General features: G+C 44.8%; 1 protein-coding gene across 4 annotated transcripts in view; it reads right to left on the bottom strand.

The window, feature by feature from the left end:
- Window positions 1-232: 232 nt before the first annotated feature.
- NRG1 (neuregulin 1) overlaps window positions 233-13,924 on the bottom strand; it is a gene marked incomplete at its 5' end in the record, with an annotated part of 184,635 nt that continues 170,943 nt past the window's right edge. For all 4 annotated transcript variants that reach the window (XM_082497200.1, XM_082497201.1, XM_082497198.1 and 1 more), the window contains 5 exons: window positions 233-985; window positions 5,078-5,281; window positions 5,791-5,921; window positions 7,404-7,530; window positions 10,904-11,006. In XM_082497200.1, the coding sequence (XP_082353326.1) occupies window positions 334-985; window positions 5,078-5,281; window positions 5,791-5,921; window positions 7,404-7,530; window positions 10,904-11,006 (1,217 nt within the window). In that variant the 3' untranslated portion in view covers window positions 233-333. The remainder of the gene's footprint in view (window positions 986-5,077; window positions 5,282-5,790; window positions 5,922-7,403; window positions 7,531-10,903; window positions 11,007-13,924) is intronic.

Below are 13,924 nucleotides of genomic sequence, written 5' to 3'. Positions count from 1 at the left end.
TATAATGCAGTGCACAAAAAAGCCAGGACAATTGAGGGCTAGAAGGTTTTGCAAAATACTATGGGACAGCAATCATTGTAACTGTACAAAACTTGCTCTCAACGTAACATAACATAAAGGCACCATTGATATCTTTCCCCATTTTTGAAATACTGTAAAAAATTGCTACATATGGCACATAACACATTTGTACATACGTATATTTAATTTATAAAAGTTTTTTTCCTCTCCTGTTTTCTATCAGCGGAATTGCTAAAATAAAATAAATTGTTTAATTTAAAGGTGGAATACTTCATTATATAAAATAAAGTTTTACATGTGAATCTATGTGTTTTATACAGCAATAGGGTCTTGGTTAGCTATCACACTGGACAACCTTGCTTGCAACTCTTCTGGTGTGGAGAAGCGATTTGCCGGGTTAGTCCTGTTTTCAGCCAGCCGGTAGGCAGCGGCTGGCTCCAGACTGGTTGCCATGGGGTTCGGTATGCTCAGGAATGGTGTATCCTCGCCTATTCTTTCATCTTCGGTTTCGGTCTCAGAGCTGCTGCTCTCAGAGCTTGTGTCAGAGTCCACTTCCACCCTGCTGGAAATGTGGCCATTGGGCTTTGTTCTTTTGACCCTCCGGCTGTTGGTGAGTTTCTTTGGAGGCTCCTGTGCTGGTTCGTACTCCTGCGTGGTCTCATACTCTTCATCCTCCACTATTCGCAGAGGACTTGGTGGCAGGCTGTTGCTCTCGTGGGCAGCATTGTGGTGGAAGGAGTTGAACTGCTGAAGGTGGTGGTCATACTTCTCACGTAGCCGTGGTGGGGTCACCAGGAGCAGCGGTCGCTCCTCTTCTATGAAGGGACTTACTGCCACCGAAGGGATAGAGATGGTCAAGCTGGAAGCTGGTGGTGACATTTTGGAAGGGGGTGACTTGGGAGAAGTTGGAGTGTGGAAATCAACGGGAGACATGCGAGCTGGTGTCGTCATAGCTGAGACATACCTGAGGAAAAGAGATGGGGAGAGTTTGCAAGCACAGGAACAGTGCTGACCTGTGAACACAGCTGGTCTCATGGGCCGGGAGGGAAAAGGCAGGGATCACTTAAGATCCATGGCATCCTCACACAGGGCTACCAGGAAAACTTTCCTGTTGCTATTAATCCTATAAAACTGCTGACTTCTGGGACTCTGGACAAAGATGTTTGAGAGCAGAAGGAGCACGGCAAAGCTCCCAAGTTCTGTTTGCCTCAGAAGAGCCATGGAGATGCTGTAAATTATTTGCCAGAATAACTTCCTGGAGTGAATCCAGGAATGGGATTCAGAGACCAGGGGGCTGCCAGAAACAAAATGCATTTGCAAGTATTTTCTCAAAAGGAAAATGGGTGCTGCACTTCTGGCAGGGGTTTACCAGAACCTGGGGTGCACACAGACAGGAAGAGAGAAAGGAAAGGAAGTGAGGGACAGTCCTCTTGGGGCTTCACTCTCTTCTGGCAATCTGACTGTCTTAGGCTAAGGAGGAAAGCAAAGTTGGGACAAAATCTAGAGCCAGGTTCTGCTAACTTTAATCATGGGGAGTAGTCAGAGGAGGACTTGCAGCACCATTCCAGCAGCTTTGTGCTGCTCCACTCCTTGGGTGCTAGTTACCCTGGCTGGTAGGTCTATCTGCAAAGAAACATGGAGTGTTATTAGTCTTTGTGTGGGAACAAATGCTGACAGAGAGGACTGTCTGGCTTAGTGTTCATGACTGCTCTGCAAAATTTGCCTCTATTCCTTCATAAGTTTCTGTGGGAAGGGTAATGGTCAAAGGGGATTTCTGAAAATGAAGCTCAGGTGCCAGTACAGAGCTTGGCCCAAAGGAAGAGGACAAAAAGTGTGAGACTCTCAGCTGGTTTGACTCAGCAGAGTTCCATGAGATGCTATGAGGCCATGTGGCTTCATGCCAGGTGAGGATCTTCTGCCTGAAACCTCTTGATCAAAGGCACAACACCCAGCATGACATTTTTGCAGTTTGGCTTTGCTTTTGTTCTTATCCTAAGTTCACCTGCCTGAATTTCATCTGTGTCCAAATTTGAACTCTTTCTAAGCTCCATCTCTTACACAGGCCCATTGAGACAAGTTATATGGCTATGACTGAGGAGGTTATTTAATTTTTCATTAGTCATTTATTTATCTGAGTCTGATATTACTAAAATAAATCTGAATCCAACTTTCTTATCCAATCTATGACTCAGTTACACATATTACACTTGATTAAAGAGTTATAGGATAAAAGAGAAACTGGGACAGATCCTGAACTGATGTGTAGTAGAGTAAATTGGTTTCAGTAGAGGCATATTGATTTACATCAACTAAGGAACAGGAGAAAGAAAAAAAAAACAACCTGGAATTATGTATGGGATTTAATCAAGTTGGTTGCTAGTGAGAGCAGAGAGCAATTAATAGGTTTGTGCATTGGATGAATGAAGTCATTCTTTATTTTTCCTTTCATCCCTTTCACATTTTAAAATAGGCATTGTCTGAAAAACTGAAGCCTTTCTACTTCCCCAGCTGACACAGTGTGGGACGTACACCTTCTTGACAAACTGGATATTAGCTAAACTGGATCAGTTAATGCACTAAGTTAGTTAAATGTGTTCAGCGTACTGTTCATGCTTCCATCAGTGTCAAGTAACTCATACTGGGTTGTTGTACATTCACACATTTCTGGTGTATTCCCCCAGAGCATAGCAGGGCAGTGCTAACAAGCTGCTCTCCGTGAGCTGAGGCACAGGAGCCGAACACATGCAGCTCTTGTCCATCCCGAAAGGAATGTTAGAAGGTGATAGGTTTATCCAGCTTCATGGCCAACAAGAGGTAAACCATGCTGGCTCAGTGACAGGGGATCAGAGTGCATCCATGTCCAGCCAACAAGTGTTAACTAGTTATACGGTGCCAACTTCATTATATAGTCCAGCCTTTCATGCAGAGGTGGTGTTTAATATTCTCTCCTGTAAGATGGCTAAGGACTTTCTAAAATATAGGTACTTGGGTCGTCTTCTCATGTGAACAGGTGTCAGGGCATGGGATCCAACAAAAGGATGGGATAATGCAAAAGAAACCCTCGTAATGTCTATTCTACTTAATTTCAAAATTGTGAAGTAGCTGGGGACTGGAGGGTGGAGGGAGCACAGCCTTGATCTACCAGCTCACAGCACAGCAACAGCAACAGCCCAGCACAGCAACAGCACAGCACAGCCTGATAGCTACAGGAAGTAATTTGTCTGCTCATACATTCCTTTATGTTTCAGAGTAATTTTTACTTGCAAATAACTCTCATTTTCACCCTTATATAGACACACATAGAGGCAATCCATCTCAGAAATAATCTGCCTTGTACTTCCTGCTTGCTAAAAATAGATGAGGTCTAATTTAATGCCCAGGGAACTATCTCCTGCATTCCAAATTCACAGTCATTTCAGGCATAGGCTAGGCCATCAATGCCTGATGAATTATCACAGAAACATTGATGTTTTTCACCTGTAGCATAATCTTCAAAAAACACAATAATTGATGAAATGCCTTCTTTCTTCTCATCAAAACAGAAAGGCATATGCTTCTTTCCCTCCCCCCAAAATCTAAACAGCTCATATCAGAATGATGATCTGGGTGTCCCAGGCAATGTGGGAGCACAGCGCAAATGACCTTTGCTTTCTCACACACAGATGCCCAAATATACTCAGGTGTAATACTTGCCGTCAGCGGGCACGTGGCCGTGTGTCCTGTATGGTTCCCTGACAGGAGACAATGCAGTATTTACTGCTACAGGTCCTGACGCAGCAAAGCACTTCAGCATGTGCTGAGCTCTGATTGATTTCAACAGGGCTACTCGAATGACTAAAAGTTGATCTTGTTGAAGTGCTCCGTTGGATTGGGGCTATGCCTGTTTGTGTCATGTGAGCCACATCTTAAAATTAGATTCCATGGTAAATAACAGGTAACTTTGTTATAAGGAGAGAGCCAGTTCACTACCCTTAGTGGTCATACAGGCCTCATTCAGCCCTCAGCTGTGGTGCCTTAACCCGCTGCTAAGCAGTTGTTCTTCATGTAGCAGAGGGAGTACCACAGAAATGGCTTTTGCTGTACTTGCACATTTATTTTTCCGGAAACCACAATTTGCTACCTACATGACATGGTCTCCTTGGGGATTGCCTGGCTCCATTTTTGACATCATGGACATGCCACGAGATCAAATCCCTTGTGATTTCACAGTGCTCAGAGAATTGGTCCAGTAAACCATTGTTTTCCTTTTCTTCTGCCTCTGATTGTCGGGAGCAAAGCTATCTTTAAATGTCTTGTTTCTTCTCAGTCTTTCTTTTGCTACTCTGGGGTCATCCCACGCTCTTGAGACAAAATTCTAGCCTAAAGCTGAGAAGACTTTTTCAGTAAAAGTTTTCTTGCAACTGATGCACTTCAAGGCAGACCTCAGGTACTGATGAAGCAGCCTTTTGAGAGAAAAAATTACTTTGTTGGAAAAGTGGCCAGCTTTATTTCTAACTACTCATGATTTAATAATGACCTGGGTTCTTCTGGCTTGCACTTTGTGTTCCTTGCTTTTATTTAATGAAATTTCAAGGGGAATTTTTGAAGGAGATAATGGGTTTAGGAGCTGGAATCCCCCAGAAAGTAGCTGGGGGCAGAATTCCTATACTGCTTAGTATACTCCTTAATGCCCTCCTCCTATGAATAATTATACTGCTTTCTCCCCAGCTTTTGTGTCTCACAGAATCCCTGTTTTCTCACTTGCTTCTCCTAAGAAAACGGTAATTAAGCAAAGATCCGTTTTTACTTTACAATGGAAATTTCTGACAAATTACTTCAGCGGAGCTTATCCAAATGTGAACTGTTGGCTATTAGGAATAAATCCATCAGAGGCAAGAAGGGAAGAAATGCTTTTGGTAGACTTTAAACTACTACCAAGCTCCCCACCTTTACGAATGAGATGTATCCCCCACATGAATAGCTGCACTGATGGGTTTCCTCCTGTGCTCCCAAGCTTTGAAACCGTCTGGAAACACCAGGCCTTGCCAGCTGAAAGCAATGAGGTGGTGTGTCCTACCTTTCACTATGAGGAGAGTCTCGGTAGGAGTCAGGGGTCTCTCTCGCATGCCGGAGGAAGTTGTTGCCTTCTCGTGGCCCGCCGATGCCATTGAGGCGGCCCCGGGGCCCTGCTGGACTGGTGTGCCTGCTGTTCTCCATGGAGGAGCTGACGAGCACTGAGTGGCTTTCGGAGAGGATGCTTTCGGTATGGCCATTACTCCAGCTGGAGAGCAGCAATCAGAAAAGAAGAAGGGAGGAGAGCGTGAGAGGGTGGTTCAGTGGCAAATGCATGTGAGCAGAAGTTTAGCCAGGGGAAAGGAAGGGCTCTGTTGCTGTTCAGGATGTGCAGCGTAACCTTCAGGTTGATAACTGGGGCTGCAGAGTTTTGTGAATTGTATTAATCCACATGCATTAAGATGATTTTTTATGTGTTGATAAAAGGAGAGGGAAGGAGGGCGTTCCAGTCACCAGGACTGTGACTGATTTAGCAGTTTGCATATACTAAAATTCACTGTAACAATATTGGAATGCCATTCACTCAGTAAAGATCGTTGTAAATTTCTGGAAAGATAATGACTTTGGTGATGTGACATCAAATATTGCTAGTCTTAAAATGAAAACACTATGAAGGGAGTATTGATTTTTCTGGTTTGTTCTTTTACACATAATTTCAGTTTTGCAACAGCAACAGATCAGGTATTACAGGTGCTGTTTTCCTTCCCCCTCCAATACCTGTGGCTGGGTGTCTGAGTGACTGTCACGGAGTGATGTGTTGTTGAGGTGTAGTGGCTTGTAGAAAATGAGGTCTCTGTTTCTCGCTCAATGACATGTTCGCTGGAGATTACGTTTTTTGAAACGTACTGCTGAAAAAAAAACAGACAAACCTCAGGTTTACAAACTGTAATTCACAGCACATTTGCAGACATAATTTCCAATCCTTCCTCTCTCCCCACTAAGTCGCAGTTTTTCACATGGGCCGAAGCACAACCTTTGTCACTTAAATATAGGCAGAAACCACACTGACACACTTGAGCACATCCATGTATGCTTTTGCATACATACCCCATCTAAACTCAAAGTAGGAGGAAACAAATGAGGAAATTAAAAAAGGACTGCATCCCAATCAGGCTATAAAAACCATATATATTTAACAAGGGAATAAGAAGTCCATATAGATAGAGACCCAGAAAGGCAACCCCTCCTTTACCACCAGATACATCAAAAATATTATTCTCTGATGGACAAGATGGCAGTAGTTAACGGTAGCAATTGTTCTTTGCAGGATAAGAATCTGGGCAGGAAACGGCTATATTCAGTACCCGTGAATGCAGCACCAGGGCAGACTTATTCATTAGAGGATGATCTGCAGAATGGGCCAAAGCCTCCTGAGATGGGTCTGGAGACGTGCAGTGCCCAACCTCCGGCACAACTTTCACCTGGAGCCCCTCCAGTGCTGTCACTGGTAGGACTCTCCATTCTCCTCAGTGGGGAATCCTGGTTTCCTCTCTCTTAATAAACTGACTATGGATTTAAGTCTTTTGAGGGGAAATATGGGAAGATGAGCTCTTCTGAAAAGATGTCTTAGCCTTAACCAAAGTCAGTGGGAGTGCTGCCATTGACTTAGCAGAGCCAGGGCTCACCACTGCAACGAGCTGTCATGAATATGTGGAGCAGGAGAGTGGGCATGGCTTGATGAGGTAGGAAGCCAATGCTCCCTCCAGGCAGCAGGCTTCCCTGGGAAAGGGAAGAGAGGAGGAAGCTACAGGCACTGTGAATCCTGGTGATTAAGGGCAAAGGGCTTGGTCAAGGTATTAGTTGAAGGGTAACTCTCTGCTCTCCTCTGACAAATGGCTAGGAGATGCTGGTGGAGTATCTGCCCCAGCCCTGTCTCCACAGTCACTGCTACTGTCCAGGTGAGATCTTCATTCATACTTTTCTCTCTGGCTTCCTAATGTCATGTTCCTGATCCAAGGGTCTGTCCCTACTCACCAACCCTCAAGCCAAGGGCACTAGGAAGAGAAAGACATGTGTGCTTGAAGAAATTGATCCCTGCAGCACTTAGCCCTGCTGTAAAGCTATTAGTATTTTTTTCTGAGGTGTTTTTCTTGCTTTTGGTGTCCCAGATCCACAGGCACAGCTTCATCACTGAGACACAGTAAACTGGTCATTTACAGAAACGTGACTCATTGTACTGCATATATTTTGCAAAGTCCCCAATTGTTTCTGCATGGAGAAAGCCAAGAGAATTCAGTCACCAGCCTGTGCCAGGTAGAAGTTTAAAAGCTGCGGCATGAGCTTTGCCGTGGCCCTGGCACCTAGGCTGAAATGCGGGCAGTAAAACCTACGTTCACCAGCTGGACGTTATCCGGTGGTGGGTTGGGGTGGTGTGGCCCGTTGGCCATGTTCATCACATTGTTCCTTTCCGAGCGCAAGCTCTGCCGAAGGCGGTCGTGCAACTTTTTCCTCTGTTTCCTGTGCACAAAACACGGAAACAATTTTAATAGGCAAAGGGAAAGCAGCTGCACCTTTCAGCATGTTGATAATGATGATAATAATGTAACATCACTTTTTTTGCCAGCACTTTCCTCACCGCTGCAAGATCTCACAGTAACTCTGAAGGCTGCAGGTCTAATTGCAGCTGGAGCTGTGGGGACCTGCAGAGGGGGAAGGATGTGTGGGAACCCTTCCAGGAGTCAGCAGGCCACACAGGGATGGGAAAAAATGCAAGGAAGAGGGAAGCCATTTCTAAGCCATGGTCCATCTCAGGAGGTGCTATTTTCTGCACTCAGAGGATAGGGGGGAAGAGATTTTAACTGAGCCACCTTGACACTCTCACTGTGGCCACGGCCAAGTTTCTGACAGTGCACCAGGTTATGCTTCTCCATTCACCACAGGGCCCCAAGGTGGCCTCGGCTCAGGCCTTGCTTGCAGCCACTGGGAAACATCTTTGTGATGTGGCAGCCACACGTTGTTTTGTGGGATTCATCCCTGGCCTAAATAGTGCACTCCAAATACATAAATGTGTTAAAGACGTAAAGGGTGCAGAGGAAGCCCCCAAAATCCAAAGCGAGTGAGTGTGTGAGGTATGCCTGAGCCTGCAGCCATCCTAGCAGCTCTGGAAAGTTTTCTCTTAGCAACAACAGATCAACTCTGGAACCTATGATTACCAGGTGGGTGCCAGGGCTGCTAATGCATTCAGAAGAACCATCCACCAACCACATGTACTAATGGCAGGGTCTCTGGCTGACTTGGATGCTTTTTCTGGGCCCCATCCTCAGCTGCTCCTTTCCCAAGTGCTAATCCTTCCTGCTGTCCTCAAGACAACTTTTCAGGAGATCACTAAAAGCTGTCAGTAACAAAACTTGCAGCATAGTAAAACCTTGCCCTGTGAAGGCCACACAGAATGCATTAAATAGAACATCAAAATAAATAACCAGGGAAAGAGCTGTTCAATTTTAGACTTAATTTGTTAATAAACCTCAGTTTTTTCTGATTGTACCAGAGAAACTTCCATCACCCTGCCACAGAATCCAGGGAAATGAAGGGAGGATATAGGCTCCACTGCACTGCAGAGTGCATATGACCTTGGCTGTGGTAAGAGCTAAAATACGCACAATTCCCTAAGCTGTATGCAGAAGTGTGGATAGTTTTGGCAGGGTAGGACAGTGTAAGATATAACAGTTTTCAATCCCATTTTGAACTCAAGGGGACTATTCCAAGCTTTCCAAAAAGGAGGGGGGAGGGAAAGCTATAAATACGTTGAAGCTTGATAGCCAAGGAAGCTTAAAGACAAAGAATACTTGACTTGACACACTGCATTTTACGTAGTTTCTCTGTGTGTATGTGCCTGGATAGTGGAAGACATTTAATTTATGTCACTGCACATGAATGGTATAATCAGAAATGGCTGCCTTGGAAATGCTCCTATCCCAGCAGGACACAGTCCCCGGTCCATGCGGGCTTTGTGTCTGGATGACAACCAGGCATCATCTTAGGACACACAGGTGTTTAAGGTGGATGGAGAGTGCAGTGCCAGGAGATATCTGAGCAGCTACCCAAAGACCTGCCTGGGCTGAGAAGCAACACAGACACAGGTTTAACTCGATTTCACAGCACCCTTCCATGAGACCTTGGAGACCTTGTGAGCTAAGGACAACCTGAGTCCTCTGACATGGTAGAGAAAGTGGGTTGTAGAGGGAGTTTGAGTTCATCATCTATGGGTCTGAGATCCTGGCACGTATTACCCCGGAATCTGTCCTGAGGAAACTGCACAATTTCCTACCTTCAGTGATCAATGTATTTGCATTTTGCATGCTTCCATCATCCATGGAAGCACAGAAGCATCATCCATGCTTCATCTAGTAAAAGGACACGACCTAAAAAATGAAATTACTCCAGGAAACTAAGAAGAAAGAATAATGGGACAGTTTATGTGTATTTCACTTATTCTGAGAAGCCTTTCCCTTATGTAAATGACTTGGAAATAAAACAGCTCTGAATTAAGACTCATTGTCAGAAGATGCTGCCTTATCATTTGACCAGCAGTATCTGCAGCAGGAGACTAAAAAAAATCTAAGCCATTACATTTTATTTAGTGTGTTCTTCTAACACCATTCCAGGATTTCCCCCAGTTTCTGGGTTTTCCCAGGAGGAAAGAGCATGGGGGAACATCTCACAGACAGCCGTGTGGCATCACTGCTGCATTTGGAGGGCCATGAGCTGGCAGTGCACTTTCACTCTCATCAACTATGTTTGAAAACATTTCGCTTTTGGCTGGCAGTGATCACTGACATCTGGGACAAACTGTGACAAAGCATCCAGACCCCTGATGGATTCTGGGGGCTCTTTGTACAGAAAACCATACTTCAGGACCCATACTACATTCATGGGGATGTCTTGGCTGATTTTGATGAACTTTGGACCAGGAAAGATATTGTTTAGCTGCCCTGGCTTGCCAGTTGTCATTTCTAAAAGCAGTATTGATCTGATTCTTTATTACTATTTCAGTCATTCCCCACTGACCACTGGCAAAAGGTTGTGGGTGGGAGCAGTGTGTGTGTGTGGCTGGGTTCTCAGTGAAGGGGCAAATGTTTCCCCTCCTCCCCCCCTTTTAACACATCCATTATTGGTGGGGCTTACAAGGAAAAACAACCCAAATGCCAATCAGGCCCTGCAACAGTAAATCAGGTTTATACCAATGCGGAAGATTTATGGTATGGGTTTTCTGTGTTTTGGTGGGGAGATTTATAAAAGAAGCCAGAAGTTTTGGCAGCACAAATCCTGCTGATGTTCAGCGTAATTTATGGTCTGGAGTGCCTCATGCGTGTTTGAGAGTCACCCCCAGTAATTTACAGAGACTCACAGAATGCATTTAAGTGCCTGCTTTTGCATTGGGAGCACTTTTGAATTCAGTTCTTTGGCCTTTGGTGTTTAGTAACTTTTAGCACCGTTAATCTTGCCTCAAGTACAAACAAACTAGGCTGATATGTAAAATTTACTGCTGGAGAGTAACATGAATCCTGTGTTGGGGTTTGTTCCTTTCCAGCTGGGGAAACCAGCTGGATTGGGTGGCAGACAAAGAATTGCAAGCCAGTGAAATTAGCTTGAGTCACATTTGAAGGGTGAGAGATCTTTCAGATACCTGTCTTATTTTTGCACTGCTGATGGACATGGAGACCTGCACCCATCTGTCTTGGACCAGAACACCCTGGCCACAGGTTTGTCTCTTCAGCTCAGCTCTGGAGAAATCCAGATACAACATTATGCTCAGAGGACTAGAAGCTACAGTCAACTGGGAAGGCCCTGACCAAAGCCCACAGATATAAAAAATAAGAGAAAAGTTTACTTGGTTTTGCAGTAGGCCACAACACACATGATGCCAACTACTAGAAGAGCAATGCAAATGCCAGTTATGGTCAGCACCCGTTTCTGGTACAGTTCCTCAGCTTCTAGAAAGGGACAAAAACAGAGAAGGTCACAACATGGAGGATGGCTAGGCACGGAGCACACAGTCAACAGCTGGCATGCTACAAACCACTGCACAGATTCAAACAGCCACACCGAAACACAGCCACCACACTTCAGGCAGACTCATTATTGACTGCAAGGAGAACAGGACAACACCATAAGCTCTTAACACAGTACTGGGGATGAGCTACCATCCGTACAATTACAGTCAAAAGTAATCTTTTTTTTTGTTTGTTTATTTAAGTCAACATGAATAATATCTAAGAAACAACTTCACAATTGACAAATACTCAGCATTTGCTGGAAATAAAAATGCAATGCACTAAGGTAATAACATGAATTTGCAAATGCTTTGGAAGTTTTACTCTGCAAAGACAGCTGGAATGAAGGCCAATTTTATCGACCTTAAAAGAATTTTATTTTCTTATTATCTTTCTTGGATTGTTTTCATATCCAAAGTCCCTCTGCCCCATGTCAATTTATATCTCAGTTGTCTTTACAGGAGAGATTTCAAAATAACCTATACTTGAGACGTAAGCTTGGCTTGTAATTATATCACCAATGGAAAGGAAGACACGTTTTGAGCTCTGGTCATAAAATTCAGATTCTTTCTCCAGTGGCCCTCCAAAAACACAGCAATATCAACAACCAGTAGTGCCTTGTATCAGAGAAATGCTGGGTTTCTACTCGTGTCTCTGTGTCCAACAAAGGAACTGCTGTATCTAGAGTCGCAGCTTGCTCAATGATGACAACTTGTTACCAATCTCATTCATCAGAGATATTTCACTATTATAAAGACATTAGTAGCACTGGTAGTGTTTGGGTTGGAGCTACCCATGCATTCCAGCCTTGCTGATGCTTGGCAGAGGGCATCGCTGCGTGCTGTGCTGGGAAAACGTTATGTAAGGAATGCTGAAACAGAGGCACGTTCTGTGTCGATGCTTTACTGATGTGGATTTGCATTCCTGCTTTTAGGGACAAAAATGGGTGTCTAGCTTTTCTCAAGTCTTATTTTTGAGTAAGTAGACAGTCCAGAAAACTTGCCCTGGAGGATCCATACCAGAGGGTAGCCTTAGGTCAGACTGCAATATTGACCAGAGTCAGAATACCAGCAGGTCATTAAAAATAAATGAATACATTTTTTTCCCCTGCAGATTGCTCTGCACTATCTTTGGGATAAATGCCATCATTATTCCTGCCGGAAGGGACTTACATGAACATAAAAGGTCTGTGGGGCAATTCACCAGGAAGTACAGAGATGCACAACAGTCTCTCACATGTGCCATGAGTCTCTGTCCAAGCTCAGGCACTTTAATCATGTGCTGTCATAAATGCCATGCCAGTTCAGGAGCAAATGCTCTCTACTGAAGAGGGAGCAGTCATTCCTCCGATGTGTTTCCTGGGCTTATCTAGTTTAGTTTTAAAGCTGCTGTGGGTAAATGGCAAATATTCCATGCAACAAACCACAAAGTAAAAAGGAATTTTAATTTCTCTGATACAACGCACCTTACCATGGAATGAATTTGTCACACAAGCCAAACCCACTGTAAACCAAAACACCAGCAAACACGTCATGAGCACTGTCAGACAAAATTAATAGCACTGATTATTAACAAAGGGGAAGGGGGGGGAAGAAGTGAGTTTGGTAAAACTAGGATGCTGCAAAAATGTATTAAAGAAAACAAAAATAAACTCCAAGAACAGAAAGTCAAAAAAGAGAAGGAAGAAAGGGCTGAAACTCCAAACCAAACTAAACCAGGACAAAGAGGAAAAGAGGAAGGTGAAATATAGGGAAAGACAAGGTTAAAGGTTTAAGAAGTCAACTGCAGGCCTGGCACAGCATGCTTAATACTGGAAAAAACAGAGTGAAGAAAAGCTTGGGGACAAAAAATAAGGCTGAAGCAGAGTGTGAAGGGATTTCTCATACAGCATAACCCCTTGCCTAGGCTAGTTAGTGGCACTTGATCCCCTTCCCATTTTTGCCCCTTCTGAAAGCGCTTATTAGTTAGCGATGGAAATGGTGTATTACAAGGGTGTCACAGTAAACAGGAGAATTGCACTAAGCAATTTAGGGGCAAATTTGAAATGCTTTCAATGACTCTTTTGGGTTTTGTTGGGTTTTTTTTTTTTTTTTGGTCATGCTGTCAGCTGTTAGCTTGTGAAAGCAAAATGAATAAGGACATATCGACCTGTTTTTCTGGAGGGGAAGGGAGTGGAGGAAGAAGATTAATTAACAGTGGAAACAGTATTGGTTGTTTATACTCAGGAAAAAATTGCACTGACTCCAGGAGGTTTAATCCAGGCTGAGGCTATTGCAAATGAGCTGGGCGGTTGGCTGGTGATGTCCTTGCTAAGGCTATCAGTGGGTTAAGGCTTGGTGCTTGTGTGTGCAACGCTCCTGGGCTCTCACCCACTGCAGGGAGGGGGCTGCAGCAAGAGACCAGGGCTGTGGGTACAGTCCTGCACAATGCTCCTTGCACTGGTACATCTGCTGGGACTGTAGGTCTTGAGGGGCATGTAGAGGTAAACTCCTGGGGTCTGCTTTCATTGCCTTAATTCCCCCCCCCCCCCTTCAAAACGAGGCCTTTAGGACGATCCAGCCTGATGTGATGTGCATGAATGGCAGTGCTGCCATGCTTCTCCCTCAAGCCATGGGGGAAATGGCTGCCTGGGAAGCCACGTGCACTCGGGCATGTCTTGCCCAGCAAACCAGCAAGCTCCCATGTAAACCTGGCCACACTCCTGGCGAACAGGGTCTCTTTGCCCAGGACAGCAGCGGTGTCCTGCGGGGGCTGCTGCAGGTGGCAGGGGATGCTGGCAGTTGGGATGCAATGGGGATCCTGGCCACCGGTCTGCAGACAGTGTGGTGCCTCAAGGACAAGCCTTGGCCTCTCTGTCT

Source organism: Vanellus vanellus (genome assembly GCF_965231255.1).
Source record: "Vanellus vanellus genome assembly, chromosome: Z".
NCBI lineage: Eukaryota > Metazoa > Chordata > Aves > Charadriiformes > Charadriidae > Vanellus > Vanellus vanellus.
This window is presented reverse-complemented; position numbering and strand designations above follow the sequence as displayed.